Consider the following 20,142-nt stretch of genomic DNA (forward strand, 5'->3'; position numbering starts at 1 on the left):
CGATCCCCGGCCGACTCTTACCAAAGACTTACAAAAATGGTACTAACAGCTTCCTCGCTTGGCGCTTAGCATTACGAGGTTAGTGTATAAGACTGGTCGGCCTGGTGACAGGATAATGTGACTGGGTGGACATCACGCTACATGTCTGCGACATGATGCCCCCGTGCTAGATAACTAAAAACTGCCTCACTGCAGACATCGTAGCGATATGACTGAATTTATTTTAAAGATACGTTAAAAATCCAAATCACGCATATACACACACACACACTACTACTACTACTACTACTACTACTACAAGTACTACTACTACTACTACTACTACTAATAATAATAATAATAATAATAATGATAATAATAATAATAAGATTATTATTATTATTATTATTATTATTATCTGTATGCAACTACTTTATTTAAAGATTGTAAGACAGTTAGCAGTACAAATACTAATTTATCTTGGAATTCTCCAAAACAAATGACCAGCTAGAGTGAATGTGTTCGATTTTCTCTGTTTCCTGTATGTACTCGGTGCCCCTATATTCCGTACTCACTTCTCTTGGTTCGATAGTTTTCCACTCAAGAGATTTAAACCAGGCTTCGTCTAATGTAATCTTTTCTGCAATGTTAACTTCCGTTATCTCGTCTGGATCATGACTCGCTCCCCCAGCTAAAACCCTGACGTGGACAGCAACCTTTGTTCACGTATATTATAACACAGTAAGGTAAACTTCAGATTGTATTGGAATATGCCTCTTGCATCTTAATCTGGTTAAAAACAGGACCGGTATTGGAAAACGTCTGTTTATGCTATTCCACTAGTCCAGGGACAAGTCTAATAATCAAGTAATCAATCTACATGTACTTTCTATGAAACGAACTACTCCCAGTCTCTAATGTCAAATTTCAGATCACAGATAGCAATACAATATCTGTTACACAATTTATGAGCAGTATCAGATGCTTTCAGGCAACGCGTAGCTATTTTATATTCAACGAGAGAAAATGGTTAATCAGCATTTACCACGAGAGAAAATGATTAAAAGTATTGGATAATAATAATAATAATAATAATAATAATAAACATGAATTATACATGTCTCTGATAATAGAAGTATACTGCTAGTAATAATAATAAGAAGAAGACACATGATGATAATAATAATATAAAATAATAATAATAATAATAATAATAATAATAAACATGAATTATACATGTCTGATAATAAAAGTATAATAATAATAATAATAAGAAGAAGAAGAATAATCATATTAATAATAATAAAGAACTATGACACACACCCCAAAACAAAACAAAAAAACGGTATTATTTTTAGTCGACTTTTTCTTCTTAACTCATTCCCACGTAATATGATATAAACACATATTTTTTGAATCGGAAATGACGAGCAATCTTAATGATGAAAGACAGGAAAATCACGTGACAGTCAATTTTGAGTTGCATAAGAACCAAGAGGAGACATCATTCCTCAAGCATGTTGATGGAGAAGTTGAAACAACCGAAGCTAATCTAGTTAAGGATGCCTCATTCGTCACGAATGATCGAACCGGAGTCATCCAGAAAATTAAAATGGATATTGTATATAGATCCAAGTTCTTGTTGACAGTGTGGATATGTATCTCGTTTATTGTGATGGTATGCTGCCACTGTGTTCTTTTATTTATTTATATCTCATTCACATGTGTATGTGTGTGTGTCTATATGTGTGTGTCTGTGTATCCGTGTGTGTGTGTGTGTGTCTGCTTGAAAAATTAGCAAATGTCTATAGATACTGCATGTGGATTCAATGCAAATGTAAACATAAGGCTAATAGCAAATAGAAAAACGTAATGACAGCACGTCATAAAGTAAAATAAAATCCTTTTGCACGATAATTTTTATTTTATGACTTTAAGTTTATCTCATATTGATTTTTATTCCAGAATTTAGAAAGATTACTTTTTTTTAAAAATATATGCAATTAAAAGTTACTCAGCGATATTAGTCAAGCAAAACAAACATTTCCACTTAATAAACACAGGTATGTTCAGATTGTGGATCATAGGATCGAATTATTATTTCAACATAAATATTAAATTCAGGTCCACACACATTCCTTTCAAATTGCTGTTAATCATATTATACTGTTTATTGATTTACTCCCTCGGATTATATAAATATATATATATATATATATATATATATATATATATATATATATATATATATATATATATATATATATATATATATATATATATATATATATATATATATATATTCTTGTTTCAGGAATTCATAGAAGTGACATGACATTGCCTTTATTTTGTTTTAATTGAGGAACCTGTGTGTGCCCGCATTTGTAGTCCATACGGATGTGTGGGCCCGCGTGTGTATCCCATGTGGACGTATGTGCCAGCATGTGTAGTCCATGTGGACTTGTGTGCCTGCATGTGTAAATGTGTGCAATTCCTTCTACACCGTGCAAACGACTTCAAACCTTAGAATATTATTGGGACTGGTGCGTCATGATATAACTATACATAGACACTGTATGAGTGTCCACAAAATAGGGTCATGGGGAGACACTTAACCTCCTCCATCCATCCCCTCATTTCACATATAAACATGTTTTTGGTCCATCCGTAAAACGTAGTGGTTTGCCATTACGTGTTTGCTTCTCCCCCCCATAAGAAACATTATGCTGGCGCCCATGATCTATCTCTATTCATATATTACATGTATATAATACATATGTTACAGGTATTAATATATATGTTATAGGGCATGTTCATTGGACACACAGGGCCAGCGTTTCCTGACCTTCGTCTTATAGTGAACAAGGACATTACCACGTCCTCCTGGCTGCTAACAGCTTGGACCACGGGATATCTGGCTGGTTCTCTAATATATGGGGTGCTGTACGATAAATTCAACAGGCTTTTGCTTCTTTTCCTGATCGTTATGGGCATGTCTTTGGCTGGTGGCATTGCGCCATGGTGTTCTCTCTTTCCACTGATGGTGGCCATGCGAGCAATCGGTGGAGCTTGTGCTGGAGGATTGGATACTGGTATTGTTCTTTCACTTTCCTGTTCCAACTCTCCTATATCTCATCAGACAATGATGAAATTATTACATGATTAGATTTGTCGAAGCTGCGTCGACTGGCGCAATTTTGTCACATCAGCTGCACTCAGGATGCATATAATTTTCAAATGAAGTTATATTTTAAACACAAAATATCATTTTTGGTGATTCATTGAGAACTGTATTCCTTTTGTGTGTGTATGTGTGTGCGTGTGTGTGTGATTTGGATTTTTAACACAGCTTTAGCAAGTTTTCAGTCATATCGCTATGATGGCTGCAGTGTGGCAGTTTATAGTGTTGTCTAGCACTGGGGCATCATGACGCAGACATGTAGCATCATGTCCCACCCAATCAAATTATCATGACACCAGGCCGACCAGTCCTAACACGTCTTAATGCTGAGCGCCAAGCGAGGCAGCTATTGGTTCCATTTTTATAAGTCTTTGGTATGACTCGGCCGGGGTTCAAACCTCCAGCATCCGAGGCGGACGCTCTAACCACTGGGCCACCGGAGCGGTCTATTCCTTTCATAATCTATAATGTACGAAGTACGCTAAATTTATTATTGATATTCTTCATTGTCTTAAGTGTAAATCGTGTTTTCTTCATTACACTAATCACTTTTTTTTTTTAAATTCCGTCAAATATATTCAAGCATCCACCTACAAAAATAAAGTCATATAGATTGTATCCAAAATTGCTGTATGAACTATAACAGCAATTTTGTGGTTTCCAAGTTCGTAGTCAGTATTTCTTGTGGCAAAGATAGTTTTTTTTAACGGTCCATACAGTAACTTTAACTGTAATATGATTTACATCGTTCTAAATTTCATTTAGATTTTTAAAGTTTTTCAATATCAAGCCATAATAAACTTGTGATATTTTTTGTAGAGTTATCTTTTTTACTTTGAGCTAATTCGGGGACCTAATCTTGTTGACCATTGGAAAACCCTAGAGCACCTTGAAACAGGTAGATAGTAATATGTTTCTATATAACATTTTTGATAATTGAGTAAAACGTTTAAGTATTTGTGGTGTCATATTAATATCTATACTGGGTATAAGGATACTGCAAAGTGTCATATTAATGACTATAGTTGGTATAAGGGTATAACAAAGGGTCATATTAATGACTATAATGGGTATAAGGATACTTCGAAGTGTTATATTAATGACTATAATGGCTATAAGGATACTGCAAAGTGTCATATTAATGACTATAGTGGGTATAAGGGTACAACAAAGTGTCATATTAATGACTATAGTGGACATAAGGATACTTTAAAGTGTCATATTAATGACTAGTGGTATACGGATACTGCAGAGTATCATATTAATGACTAGTGGGTATAAGGATACTGCATATTGTTATATTAATGACTAGTGGGTATAAGGATACTGCATATTGTTATATTAATGACTGTAGTGGGTATAAGGATATTGCATATTGTTATATTAATGACTGTAGTGGGTATAAGGATACTGCAAATTGTTATATTAATGACTTTGAGTGGGTATAAGGCTATTGTAAAGTGTCAAGATACTATTTATAATTTAAAATTAAAAACCGGTATATATTTCAAGTAAAAATACATCATGAAAAAGATGTAATCTTCTTTTTCCCCACGATTTCCCATCTGTTGAAGACATTTTGAATTCAATATGTAATCATCTGTGATCTTTATGATTCGTTTTACTACAGTATGACAATATTATCAAATATGTACGAAGGTAAGCCCAGAATAAGGAGAAAATTAACAAATTCTCTTGTAGTGTTCTCTTAGTTTTAGTCTAACGTGACATAAATATTTGACCCTGAAGTATTAGTTTATGTGTGTGTGTGTGTGTGTGTGTGTTCAAAACAATCGTAGTATTAAACAACCCTTTATTATTGATAAGCTATTTAATTTAATACAAATAATATGATCATAAATTAACAATTTGTAAAAAATATATGAATATTTTACGGGCCTGACAATAGGAGTGGTCATAAGTCCGGGATCTGCAATTTTTACCATTAGAACCTAATTGCTAAATGTGTCAAAAGTTCGTTGGATCCCAGTTTTCTAAGAAATTGAAATTAAATGTGTTCATCTGCAGTCTCAAAGTTGTTGCTTCTATGAGTGTAAAATGCTGACAGATATATTAGTGTAAGTCTATTCCAATCAGTGTTACTCGAAATTTACTTCCGTTTTGCTGTCAGAATGTGGCATAGTGTAAAGAGACTGTAAGTCTCTGCTATTCTTGTTTATAGATCCATGTACCGTCGAAAAGTATACCAAAACCGCAAGATATAAAATACATTCTCATTTAGAAAAACTTTGTCTTATTACATGGCAACAGAACTTTCCGGTGCATTACTTGGAAACAGAACATTTCAGTCTTATCTAAATAATTATTTTGCGAGATATTAAATGACAGGTGCAAAAGGTATATACATAGTGTGTGACTTGACTGGTACAAATCAAAAGGTTGAAATAGCCGCTGACCAGAACATTGAAATGCAAACCAACCTTAAACAGATTTCAGCGCAGTCATGAGTTTATGAAACTTTGGCTATTCATCCAGTAACAATTCCAAATGGGAGCAAAATGGAACAAAATGGCCGTCCAGCAAAACAGGGTAAGCCCGAAAAAGATGCAAAGTATTTTTTTAAAACACTTGAAAAATGAAATTGTCTGCCGGTCGAATGTGATAGGAATACAGGAAAACTGTTGTATTCTACCTGTTTGCGGTTCCTGATTTAGTTGACATAGTGTAGATCAAGTGACCTTTACCGTAGTACATCCAACATAAGGGATGAACCGATTCATTTCCATAGAACAAAGAAAGAACATTTGTAACTGAACTTTTGTATTTAATCTGATGTTCTTTGGGCCCAACTTGGACCTGTTAATATGCATGTTAAATCTAGCTCCCTCGTGTGCTTTTTCATGTCCTCGATTTTATAAAGTATTATTAACTTTCCAATTGATATACCAAACTATTTCGGAGCCGACTTTGAAGGTGAATTCACTTTCATGCACGACAAAGGACACTTGTCACTCCTTGTTTATTTTAGATTCCATTACTTGTCAGTACTTACATTAATATGTACTATTACCAAATTCACAGAATCTGTCTGACCAGTTCTGGCCATGTTTGACACAACCATTCAAGCTTCAAATCAAATTGGCATACCATGTTAAGAAACCTTACAGATTAGTCGAGGCATCACTCGTCATCCTACCTTAGCCATGTCAAAATGAGTGAAATAGGCGTCGTAACCTCTTTACCGTTCCTCTCATTCCCAGTGAAGTTATGGCGGTTGGCTACCCCAGTCAATCGAAAATTGTATTGACAGTTTGTGTCAGTTTTGAAGTTCGTAGTAGTCGTTGGAACATTTAATTCTGATGTAACGTCCTACGTCTACGGCTAACGTCAATAGTATGTTTGAGTTTTTATAGCCATGTGCTTGTCGGATATCTATAAAATGTTCTCTTAAACTATTTGCAATGATGAAATGTTTTCAACAGTATTTTCTGGAGTATGATTATAAAGGAATATTCACACTTGACATTTTTGTATCCATTAGTTGCCGTAGAAAGTGATAAAATGTTTTAACAAGGTAATTGATTGGTAAATGTGTGTGTATTTTGCAGGGGCAAATGCAGTGATGGCAGCTGTATGGGGTGTGGACGGTCGACCTTACATGCAGACAGTACACTTTTCTTTTGCTTTTGGCGGTATAATTTCGCCATTGATAACGGAACCATTTCTTGCCCCAAAGAGATTTCTATCTGAAATGGCCAAGGAGTCTCTGAATGGAACAGAAAACGCTTCATTTGCTAATATATCCCACACGAGTATTTTGCCTAGCTGTTCGAATTCCACCATTTGCACCATTACTACTGAACTCGAATACTGGGGCGAGACAAAAGTACAGTATGCATATTTGATCAGCACGATAATTGGAATACTATCAGCAATTGCTTTCCTTGTTTCATATCTACAAAGAAATTCAGAACCACGGACAAAAGAACAGCAAGAGGCAAATGAAGCTAGTCGAAGAATATCTACTCAGATTTCCAATTTTCAAAAAATTGGAGTGATGGTCCTTCTCATGTTGTTGTTCCACGTTTACTGTGCTGTGGAGGACACGTTTGCCAGCTACCTTATGACTTTTAGTCTTCTTCACTTAAACTGGACAAAGTTGGAAGGTTCTCTTGCCACAACAGTATACTGGGCAAGTTTTGGGTTTGGACGATTTTTAGGAATCTTTATCATCCGTTTAATGCATCCAACTAAAATGCTGTTCCTTTACTGCTCTTTCATGGTTATCTCCCTAGCCGGTTTTACGGTAGGGAGTGTTCTTTTATTCAGTCCAATTGTTTGGATGTTTTCTTCTCTCACTGGTCTAGCCATGTCAGTCGTCTTCCCTACCATCGTCACATGGACGGAAGAAACCGTAATGCCAGTTTCTGGAAAAATAGCTTCTTTGTTTTTGATAGCTGCCTCAAGTGGCACAATGCTAAATCCATTATATTTAGGCTATCTAATGGAGAATAAAAACCCACTATGGTTTCCGTATCTGTTATTAGGACAGAGCATGTTATGTCTGCTTATATTTGTTATTTTATTTATTTGTACCAAAACGTGCATCCGGCGTGAGTCTAGTACGGAACTGGAAATATATTTTCAAGGGAAAGAGGAGGAACTGGAAAATTTGAAATCCAGTCATGCATAGTCTTGTTTTGTTTTGTGGGTCTTTTTGGTATTTGTTATGCTGGAGTCCTATGATTAAATTTTAAATATATGATTTGAATGTCAAATTTGCATTATTCTGATCATTTATCTTAATTATTTCATTTCAATCTTGTCAGTCTAGATTTTCCGATTTTTTATTGTAAGACGTGGTATATTTTAATTATTTCATTTTAATGTGGTCAGTCTATCTTAATAATTTTATAAGTTATAGAGTGTCATTGATATCTCCTCTTGAAAATGTTATTGCAAATTGTATTAATAAAGAAAAAATATTTGATGATCACTTTGTCCTAATTTGACATAATGAAGACCGTAATTTCTTGGTATTTACTGTAATCGACATTAATAATGTTGTCCTGTCTTTGATGAAATAAAGAGAAGGCAAAAGATAGGACGTGCTTTGTGTTTCCGTGTTTAAGTTGTGAGATCCTGATAATACTACCTTTTAAAATAACTTTGTGTTATCTCATGATGTACAAAATGACCATTTTTAAATGCCCTATGCCGTAAAACATACAAGAATTGCCCATGGAAACAAAACCAATATGCATTTACTTTAATTAAAACTGTTATCCAATTTCCAAATTTCCTTTCATTGCGATCCTCTTTTGGTCCATTAATATGTGTTAACCATAACATTGCATATTACAAAGTCATATTAGGATTGCGAAATTTTTATACAAATGTCATTGTTTGGAAATATTTAACGTTATCGTAAGCTGCATATTCAACATATCGCCCAAATGATAGATAAATCGTGGTCAGTTAGGAATAATGAGAAGGAAATGGGACAAAATATGTAAATGTGTGGTCAGTCTTGTTAAGACCAGTGATTGCAATAAATAAAGACAAATCATGAATAAGAAAATAACCTGAAATATATGCTAAAGAAATTTACATGGGTAATATTGATGCTCAGCTTTGACATTGTGCTAGAAAAGATCCCAAAACATGTCAAATTACAATCATTTTTTTAAAGAAACATCCTTCAAAATGTATTATGGCACTCAAAATTATAAATAATAAGGCATTATTAATGAAAACGATAAGGCTAACTTATTATATGCATATTTTATTTCAACACCCATTTGTACACACCAGCAAGATACTTACGCTCCTCTTCTGACAATCGTATACTCCTTGATCCCACTATGAAAACAAAGTCATATGGACAGCGTTTTTTTTTTGCATACCAGGACCCAGCAACGTGGAATGAATTGCCCACTGAACTTAGACACAAAGACACTGTGATCCCATTCAAGAGTGCTCTCCAAACTCACTTATTTCGACTGCAAGAACAAACTCAAAGACCTAATAATGTTTCCTACCTTAATGTTTCTCAGCATGTTTTTTATGTTTTCTAATTTCATGGTGTTTGTTTTTGTAATCATTATATATGCTTTTATCGTACAGATGTTGTCTAATGTTGTAAAGTGCTTAGAGCTTCTAAAGATTAGGCGCTATACAAAGTCCTCATTATTATTATTATTATTATTGTCATTATTATTATTATTATACAGCGGAGAGAAAAAAAGTACATAAATTATTACATTTTCTGAAAGTGCAGGTCGTGTATTCCCCATGTCAGACTCCCATTTTCGTTTGACAGTCCCAAATTTATTGTCACTCTATGTCCCTATGTTCAATTTCCCTTGTCCCTATACAGTCCCAATCCATTGTCACTATACATCCCTATCTTCAGTTCCCATTGTCCCTATACAGACCCAATCCATTTAATTCCCCTAATCCGTATACAGACCCAACCTATCTTAAAATTTCTCTTGTCCCTATACAGGTCCAATCCATTCAACTTCCCCTTGTCCGTATACTGGCCCAACCTAAGATATATTCCCATTGTCCCTAGAGTGGATATAAAATTACCCAAGTTAAATTCCCCTTGAGGCTACAGTGTATATGCCCCTTTTTAACATTAAGGTCCCATTGACGGTAGGGTGACCCAGTTCCTTGTCGCTATATTCAATTCCCCATTCACTCCATGTTAAATATTTCATGTTAAATTCCCTTTGACGCCAAAAGTGGATATTAACCTTTTTAAGATTAAGGTCTCCTTAACGCTAGAGTCCCACAATACTACTCAGAACGCTATCGCAAAGGCTTTGACGAATTTTACTTTCCTGTCTGGTATAGCTATGTCGTTTGAAAAAGTAACCACACGTCGTCAGCGTGAGGACATCCTCAAGAAGTTTATCGACCAATGGGTGGCTTTGCGTCGACGCTCGCTCGAAGATGAAGTAGAACAACAATCCTTTTAAGGCTACGTGGCTGGAGAATTGTTCAAGCCCATTCTGATCAAACTCAACGAAGCCAAAATGCTGTACGATGTCAAGCGAGATCAGTTACTGAACACGCTAAAACGACTCGATGACAACAGCAAGACTTGCTGCAGGAGTTAGCCAGGGTAGCACCCGAAGCTGGCGTATCCAAGATGATAGCCCAGGCCGAAGCGGAACGCAAAGAAAAGACAAAAAAGGAAAAGGTCAAACTACGAAAACTCAAGCAAGAAGAAAAGTTGGCCAAGGAAAACGAAGCGTATGAACTTCTCCGAGACAAAATTAAGCTCGATGAACTACCGGAAAAACCCGATCCACAATGTCTCGAACAATTTGTGAAACACGATCTTCCCATCATCCAAGACTTCATGAGACCCACTAAGTCCATGACGAATGAATACTTTACCCTTAAAAAGGCGGGTGAGGTTATGACCAACGTCACCCAAAATTATGGTACCTTCGCCGAGGCATGAAGAGGACGAAACTGAAAAAGAACGCATGTTAAATCTCGTCATCACCATCCGAGATTACAAAACATCCCTGGCGGAGGAAACCAGAAATCAGAAACAAGGCTTAATATGGAGAAATATTCGAGCTCCAGTCTTCTATACTCCCTCCACTCCCTCATGATTAGAGGCTTCTCGAATCAAAGAACAAATGACAGCAGAGGAAAGAGCCACAGCGAGTCTTCCTGAAAATGGGGCTACCGAAGTCTCAGTTAAGACAATAATGAATTCAGCACAGAAGGGTCTTGATGAAGAAACCATGCGAAGGAATTTTGAGTATCTTGAAAAACAGAATCAGGAACAGAAGTTTCACAAATGGACCAAGATGAATAAAGGAGGCATTACCAATAACATGAGATGTGTACTCCCATCCCTCGTACGAAGGAGATGAAACAGAAGTGGCTGGCAGAAGCAAAGGTACTGACAGTAACAGAGTTGATTAAGATAGCCAAACAACTTGAGAAGGGTCGAAAACTATGTCATGAATATAAAGGAACACCCAAAGAAGGACAAGGACTCCGTCATGGAGGCAGTAGCCGCTACTTTTTATACTTCCGCCGAAATTGTCACGCGTCTCAAGTTACTGATCGCCTCGAAATAAGCGGGAAATGTGTGCATGGGCATCTATAACGGAATGATTGAAATGCTCAGTCGTGTTCTGAATCAAAAACTAGTGACCTCATATCAGTATCGTATTTTGTACGATGACGTGATATAGAATGGCTCTATGTGATACCACGCTATTGTTCGATTCAAAGTCGGTCAATTCCACGGTGAGATATAATTCTTCGATCAAACTGGACAAGTAATCGTCGTACGAAATTGCCTTGATCCCCGCTGAAATCTGGAACAGCTTAATCAAACGTCACCGCCAACAACAATAGGTTTTCTTACGTCATCGCGCTTCAACAAAATACGATCACGATCTCTCCCGCCGGATACAACATCACGGACATTGCTACGAAAATATATCGAATGATCACCGCCAACTGAGACGTCTCGGCCTACATTAAATTCGAACCTAGCTATTATACGCTTCGTACTATCATCACTCTCACTGCAAAATTACATCGTAGGATTTGACATAGACAACTCGATCGAATCTCTCCTGAGGTTTAGCGCGTAGACTTCTCTCACCCAAAATAGAGTATACAAAAGAGATCTTCCCGTCAATATCACCGATGTTAATAGCATCCTCATCAACTGCTCGATCGCTCAGTGATTCTTGTCTTCTGTTGGCTCAGCTTCCATCGTGATTTATTCTATCTCGATTAACGTCCCTATAGGCTCACTCATGCAAATTTGTCCTGATCCTTTCATTTACAATCTCATCATGAACACGTACGCGATCTCGGAAGTCACCATGTGGTTGACCGACCAGTCCGGAAATGCCGTCAATAAAAACAGTGAAAGAAACACCTATTTCCTACATGTACGTCCAAAAGTCGCCTAAAAACTTGTTTGTGGATCAAATAAAGCAACGACTAGACCTTCGCGCGTACATCGACGTAAAATCGAAAGTTGATTTTTAGCCACGCTGTTTTCTTCCGTACGAACAGCCTTTCCAGACATTGCTGACAAATCAGCCCCATTGCTCTCAAGGTACCCGAAACGGGTGCCACGGGAGCATCGTCTTCCGCGAGAACGGCCATTGGACAAAAATAGCAAAATCATGCCACAGCCATCAACGATGAAAGCTGCAGCCAGCCATGCCTGTGTCCAGAGAAGCTACACAGGCTCTTCAAAAACGGCTAGGGTAATCAGCGATCGATCCAAAAGAATTTATAGGATTTGGATAGAAAGGTACAGGGTACATTCTTCATAGGCACCATAATGTGTAAGTATAACTTAAAACAATAATGGTAATATTTTATCACACTATTATAGCATAGTATCATGTATTAGAGATTCACTAATTCTAGGTTCAGCGGCCAGCAGAGAATTTCCTGCCAACACAGATTTACTTACTCTGGCTGGAATGGCGTATGCCGTTAATGTGACTGGAGTCACTTTCAAAGCCAATTTTGCTTTCACATGTAATGCTACCTACAACGTGTTATTCACCGTTCGACGTGTTCTGGCTGATACTAGCCACGATTTCTGCATGTTGCTTTCTCTTAGTATCATCTTCGGTGTATGTCGAGATATCCGTACTATCTTCAGATGTGTCAAACACACGCTGGTCTTGGAAACAGACTTACTCTCTCAAGACATGCATAGATCCACAGTTCATGTCGATTGGCAATTTACCATGACGTGGTTATCGCAGTGAAGGCCCAAAATTACACCCTCATAGCGCACATGCTCGAACTGGAAACGACGCTATCCAGATTCACAAAGAAACTGTATTTCGAACAACACTGCATTTACATGCAGAAATTTATTGCGGCTCAGGCAACCACATCGTGGAGAGTCGCAACCAATTCGGGCAGCGAACTTCCCAAACATGTCTTAATCGCCTTTCAGCTGGAAGAGCAGCCAAACGCTCTTCAATCACAAAATCATAACAAGCACATCTTAACTAACATCTGTCTGTCTCGCTTTTATGTTCGCATTAACTCCAGACAATTTCCAAAGCAAAAACTCGAATGCAACTTCGCTGTAGGTACTCGAAATTATTCTCGCGTGTACATGATGCTCATGGAAGCCATGCAGAAGTATCAAAATGTGGATAGGCTCGCAGATCCCGCTTGATGATTTCGCTAACTTCTATGCCAAGTTCCAGTTCGCAGTCTCCAAATCTTCTGAACTTTTCAAAGACTCACCTGCCGACATCGAAATCCGATGGGCGGTCGCTCCAAGAGCTGATTACCTATGCTACGCGCTAGCACATCATACCGATTTATGACTCCTCCGCACGTCCTCAACGGAAAAATGAATATCCTTGTATAGAAAACTCTGTTTTCGAAACCATGCCTAGGAAAAGGTCATCCAGACGCGTCGGTCATGGCATTGCAGCTGCAATTATCCCCATCGTCAACATCATGGCTCTTAAGGTATTTGTTTCGGTCCTGTCGCCGTTAGGCCTGGCTTTAGCCATAGGGGCTATCATCGGAGCTAATCACAAGGCAGTCATAGGCAGTGTAAACAAAGTTTATGGACGGCAAAAGACCTCATCCCATCACATCCCAGCCAAATGAAAACCTTAGCATTTCATATAACATCAAGTTGTACGTTCCAGTCGAAGTCATGCTGTCCCCACAGTAGAGAAAAAAGTATCGTTGTGAAAGCAATCCACAAAAGACCTATCTCGATCCGATTGAAAGCCTTGGCTCTAGTCGGACCCGATATGCTCATGCTGACCCATCGTGAAGCGATTTCAGTCGCTAAACATAAGATAGCTCTGAAAGGCCTCGTTCTTAACTTGTCTGCCTCTCAACTGTCCAAACAAGGAGGATTTGTCAGTCCAAAATTAGCAGGCGTAGTTGGAACGTTACTGCCAGGATTGATCGGCCTCAGTAAAAGACTCCAGGTGCCTGGAACCACGCGAGGCAAAGACGACAAAAAAATGGTCTTTACCAACTTCGATCTTGAACATCGCTTAAGATCCAGCGTTCCCCATTTCCGATGCAAATTTTCTAAAGATTAACTTCCTGAACAGATTAACTCCGACGAGAGCTGCATCATTAACCTGGAAAAATCATTACGATGGACAGGGCACGCACTGGATGGCCATCGTCAATGATCCGCATTCAACGGATGCAGAGTATTTACATTCGTTTGGTTTACCTCTTCCAGAGGATGTCGTGGGTGACATCTTTGGCACTAAACATAAGTTGGACGTGGGTGGACGTAGCATACCGAGCGTAGATCCAGCCATGCGATTGCTTCTAGAAAAACTGCATAAACCCGCACTCATGCATCTTCAAATACGCAGTCTTCGCTGTAGACGTAGATGAGAAACGGGCAGCAGATATCGTCGATATGATAGATTATAGCGCGTACATCGATCGTATCCATTATCTCATGATCGTCATCGCTGTCTCTAGTAAATATGCCTAGATCATTCCTCTCAAAAACAAAAGAGAAACATCTATCGTGGAAGCACTATAAAGTATTATAGAAAAACGAAACCTTTATAATCTCTAGGCAGATTATGGGAGTGAATTTTTAACAAAACCGTCTTATATTGGCTTTTAAAAAATAGCATTACCTTGTACAGACTCATAATCCTATCAAGGCCTATGTCATCTAACGATTTAACAGAACTCTCAAAAATCGCAACCGATACTTCCAGTTTCTCCCAGACTTCGTCAACCTGGCATCAAAGCATTTGAATGACTCAAGCAGACGCCTACTCTAAACCCAAAACCATCAGGTGGAAGATACCGTTTTTTTAAGATCCAAATTCAAAGCAGGATTACATCAGAATCAGCAGACAAAAATCAAAGTTCGGAAAAGGATACAAGCCTCGCTGGACTGCAGAAGTCCATACCGTTGAAAAAACCATTCCCATCACCTACACCCTCCAGGATTCCTCAGGAGAACCTATCCAAGGATCCTTTTACCTGCAGGAATTACAAAAGCAAGCCAGGATGTCTTCAGAGTTGAAAGGGTTATTTCTAATAAAGGAGAAAAATGGTTCATCAAGTGAATTGGCTATCCTAAACACTTCAACTCCTGAATTCCCACCGCTTCCCTGACTAAGATATAAATAATTTTATCATAATCCTTCATCAAGCTCTTCTCAGAGACGGCCTTACATTTCGAAACATGCTTGTCAGGACCCATGTTCTAGAAGATATGCTTAAACACATACTCAAATTTTATGAATTTTGCACGATCCACCAACTGAACTCTGGTCACCTTATTCAACCAGTAATCAAACTCATTTGGCTCAGGCTCTGACAAATGAAAATGCTTCAACTTATTTTTGATGCAATGCTGCTGATTGTATCGCTGCACTGGACGCTAATGACTGTGGCTACACTTCATCCACTCCTCTTCCTCCTCCTTTCACCCTCTTCACAATAAATCATCTCAGGCACATACTTCATATCTTTATTCGCATATGCTATTAACTCCTTCGCACGCTTCAACCAGTCATGAAACTCCTCCTCACTTAATTCCAGCCCTCCATCAGGGCTCTCCTAACTCAGTCCAATCTTATCTACACTTTAAGGATAACACGGAAGAGACACCTTCACTAAACTACAAAACACATCTCTAATACACAGGTCCATTTGAAAAAAGTGAGCTAGAAATGCCATCGATCACAGGTGAGCCAGAATATCTACATTAAATTGAGGCAGTACTCCCATAACCCAGTCTCATGGGGGTGTCACTCTTTTATCACATAAAAGATGAGCCATTTTCCTCTAATAAAAATGTGAGCCAGAACCACAGATGAGCCAGAACCCCCATAACCCAGTAGTATAGTCCCATGGGGGGGAGAGTTCTCCATCTTACTCCATCATGAAATGATGAAAGTGAGCCAGAACCCCCATTTCTATACTACTACCATATTGTGACAAAACTGATACGTTTGAATTTGTCTACACCGAGTTACTGTAATTTGATAGGATATATGTCACCACTGTTCTGGTTCCCCTGTGATTAATGATTAATTAATTTTAAAATGAACATAGACTTTCAAATTAGACAACAGGTCTAAACACCTTCTTGAATTAAACCAAATGTTTGATGGCTGTAAGTATGGAAGTATAAATCAACAGAAAATGTGTTATGACTGAAAGTATGGAATGAAAGGTAGGGTGTACTGGATGGCAGCAGGGATTGGCATGCAAGGCATGATGGCTGGAAGTTTGGACAGACAGGCAATATTTGATTTTGAAAGTATAGACGTAAAAATTGACAGGCAAGGTGTGATGGACGAAAGTATGGATTGACAGATACGGAGTACTAGATGGAAGTATGGATTGACAGGCAAGGTGTGATGGATGAAAGTACGGATTGACAGGCAAGGTGTGATGTATGGAAGTATGGATTGACTTGGCATGGAGTCATGGATGGAAGTATGGATTGACAGGCAAAGTGTGATTGATGGAAGTATGGATTAACAGGCAATAAGTCATGGATGGAAATATAGATCGCATGCAAGATATGATGGATAGGTGTATGGTTTGACAGGTAACGTGTGATAAATGGAAGTATGTTTTTGACAGACAATGTGTGATGGATGGAACAATGGATCGACAGACAAAATTGATGGATGGAAGTATCACTTGACCTGCAAAGTGTTGTGGACAGTAATATGGATTGACAGGCAAGGTGTGATGTCTAAGAACATGGAAGTATGAATCAACAGGCAAGGTGTGACAGATAGAAAAATGGATCCACAAGAAATATCCAATGGATTAAAGGATGGAAGTATGGGTCGACAGGCAAGGTGTGATAGTTGGAGGTATGCAAGATATCTAAAAGTATGGAAGCAGTTATCAACAAGCAAGGTGTGATACCTGCATGCACTATAAATGATTTCAGAGACTGATCTTACAACAGGAATGAACAATTGTTCCCTTGGTCTCCTTTATACATATTTAATTGCACCTATGTCACGATAGTGTGCTCTGGAAAACAACCACACAAAAAAATAATGAAAAATTACAGGACATTCTGTTATTGTAAACAAGATTGACCTAGACCTCTTGCTACCTAGCCATCTTATTTACTACTTACAATTATGACAGAAATCAAGCAGGCATTAGTTATTTAAGTATATTAAGATTTGCAGAACATCTATTCAAACTATATAAAGAAAACTCGAAATATCACTAAAAAATTCGCAAGAAACACATACTAAACATCCGGAACATTTGACCTGGATCTGGCCATTTGTATTCCTAGTCACGTGACTACACAACTCTCGTAACCTACATCTCAATGACATCAGCGGTCATAGTCATGTGATATCAACAACAGACCATTTCGAGTGTTGCTGTAGGAAAACAAATCGAACATGTAAATAAAAGTCACGTAATTTTTATAGAAAAATGAAAACAACATAAACTTATCACAATATTTATTGTGAAAACAACTACGGAAATCTGTAAATATTGCGGAAATTTGAAGAAAACCAGATTCACTACGAAGAGCACGTGTCAGCATGGTAGTAACATGACACCAACAACAAAAATCACTCACACATGCTCGGTACTTCTTGAAAATGGTTTTCTCCACCCTGCTGCGATACCCACAGGTTTCTGTTTGTTCTTCTCAGAATAAATATGTTGAGAATTAAGTGTGCATTATATTTATTTACAAACATGAAGTGACTTATATATAATATGTCCAAATTCTTTGTACAACAACTTGGGAAATTTGTTTATTGTCGATATCATGTGACTATATGACCTCTGATATCATTGACATGTAGGTTCCGAAATTTGTATAGTCATGTCACTCAGAATGGAAATGGCCAGATCCAGGTCAAATTTCAGCAACGACATACTTTCGTCTCATCTGTCAGCTGATAAAAGACATGACGAATGCTATGCTCACGATTTTTGAGAAAATAAATCATATTCCTATCGATTTCATGCAGGTGTATCTCGATGAAAGGTTGTTCAAGTGTGCTGGGTTGACAAGAAAGCGACACCATTTGGTGTCGGCGAATTCCAGCTTTTCGATAGGGAATGCGCTCTGAACCTACACCCCAACATAAATGTCTAAATATCAAAAAAGGGGTGGCAAGGGTCAGAGGAAACTCGGACTAACTTTGTGCTAGAAACAGCATTCCGTGTTAAACATAGAAACAAAATATTAAAGACACTCTAAGAGATCATGTCTTTAAAACTGGGTTTAATTTAAGGAACAGATGTAAATGCTAAAACAAAAATGGGAGACATCAAATCAAGATTAGAAAGAAATACATGTTAAAAATATTATATTCGTTGGACATCTCTGGGTCAATGTTATATACCAAATAATTCATTTTCAAGGGATACTATTTTCAATCAAAACCTTCAAAAAGTAATCAGAATATAAAACCAGACGAAATTTCAAAATGTACTTGACTAACTTTATCATTGAATTACACAGATGAATTTTTAAATCGTTTAATAATAAACCATGCTAGCCATAACTTACAGTTTTATGCTGAATGTCAAGTTTTTCTGACAAAAAGACAGTAAACCATTTACATGTGGAAGGTAGACACATCCATTGTATATGTACTAGTCTTAAATAACTAAGCAATTACTATGTAATCAACATTTAAATTGGTGTCAGCAGAAAATAATATAGCAGACACAGCTTAATGTCAAGGTTAAATATGATCGTGAACTCTAAAACAACAGCATCCCATATTAACTTTTACAGGTTTTCGTAATTTCATTACTCATTTGAATCCTAATGCAATTTTTCAAATAACACTTTTTTAATTTGTTAATGAAGATTTGCATAGGGTTCATTGTAGAAAATGTTTCCACAAATACAGTTTTAACTGGGGATATAAGCTTCCTGTTTTGCTTTTTTGAAAAGAGTGTTAGCTGATATAAACTCTGTATTTACCAACGTTTTCCAACTGAGATAACAATCAGCAACTTTTTGTGACCAATAGGAAAATGTTGATTTACCAAATCTACTTCCTGTAGTTTAATAATAACAATGCTGAGAAACATAATGCAGAGAAAAATAAAGTTTTATCAAGGTAAAACAGATGATATCTATACATCTTTATTTATTTATTTTTGATTTTTTTTTTTTGTGGTTACTTTTTAGTTGATATTAAGTATATAAAATATACTTTAAATAATTTAAAATATGCATTTTCATCCTTTCTTCAGGGTATTTTACCATGCCAATAAGTCATATCCTCAGTTGAGGTACAGCCTATAACAAAGTACATTGTATGACTATTTCATTGCCAAGACAAAATGAATATACATACAAGATAAAATGACTTTAATTGACGTCTGCATTTAGAGTAACAAAAATGCAATATTAAATTTACAGGCACAAAGCTGGAACAATACAACAAGACAGGTCATATACAGTAAAATAACAACAGTAGCATAACACAGCATATGCAACATGTAAATATATTATATTTTAAAGATGACATGCATTTGCTTTATATTCATAATACACCGTAGCATGATTATTACAAATTTCTTCGCCAAACTTAATTGCAATGGTTAGATTAATACTGCAGATATCAGTAATATTGTTTTTAAATTCTTGTACATCTCTCTCTCTCTGACATTTCCTTGAATTCTTATGAAACAGACCAAGTTTACCTGTGGCATTCAGCGTAATCATCAATTAGAACAATCTGGATAGAAATGATCATCCGGGATATCATCGACGCGGTATATGGACATAGGACACAATTAATTTTACTATATGTTCTCTACATTTGTTTCTCAGTACTGACCTTTCCACTGTGTGACAATCAATATAAATCATATGTTAATCTATAATACCTTCAAAGATGACTTCACGGTGAAGTTCTTGTCAAAGGTTGACCTGCTCTATTTTTAGATGCTGAACTGTCAACATAGCAGCATGTAAACAGAACACAGATTTCACTTCCGGATCAATACCACTC

General features: G+C 37.1%; 1 protein-coding gene across 6 annotated transcripts; it reads left to right on the top strand.

Annotated features, from left to right (window-relative positions):
- Positions 1-631: 631 nt before the first annotated feature.
- On the top strand, positions 632-8,225 carry LOC149779363 (sodium-dependent glucose transporter 1A-like). Of its 6 annotated transcripts, none has more exons than XM_089939981.1 (4): positions 632-724; positions 1,394-1,657; positions 2,786-3,071; positions 6,730-8,225. In XM_089939981.1, the coding sequence occupies exons 2-4, from the start codon at positions 1,403-1,405 to the stop codon at positions 7,812-7,814; spliced, it is 1,626 nt and encodes a 541-aa protein (XP_089796107.1). In that variant the 5' UTR covers positions 632-724; positions 1,394-1,402; the 3' UTR covers positions 7,815-8,225. The 6 variants fall into 6 exon arrangements, with proteins under 6 accessions (XP_089796107.1, XP_089796108.1, XP_089796112.1 ...); XM_089939982.1 differs by lacking the exon at positions 2,786-3,071 and adding an exon at positions 3,980-4,058; XM_089939986.1 differs by lacking the exon at positions 6,730-8,225 and adding an exon at positions 3,980-4,059.
- The last annotated feature ends 11,917 nt before the right edge of the window (positions 8,226-20,142 follow it).

This window comes from Sinohyriopsis cumingii, chromosome 17 (genome assembly GCF_028554795.1).
Source record: "Sinohyriopsis cumingii isolate HCF-2022 chromosome 17, ASM2855479v2, whole genome shotgun sequence".
In the NCBI taxonomy this organism is placed as follows: Eukaryota; Metazoa; Mollusca; class Bivalvia; order Unionida; family Unionidae; genus Sinohyriopsis; species Sinohyriopsis cumingii.

Excerpts from the sequence above, each read along its gene's own strand:
- LOC149779363 (XM_089939981.1), top strand. The coding sequence starts at position 1,403 with ATGACGAGCAATCTTAATGATGAAAGACAGGAAAATCACGTGACAGTC. Across the intron at positions 1,658-2,785 it reads GTATCTCGTTTATTGTGATG|GGCATGTTCATTGGACACAC; the intron begins GTATGCTGCCAC and ends TATATGTTATAG. Across the intron at positions 3,072-6,729 it reads TGCTGGAGGATTGGATACTG|GGGCAAATGCAGTGATGGCA; the intron begins GTATTGTTCTTT and ends TGTATTTTGCAG.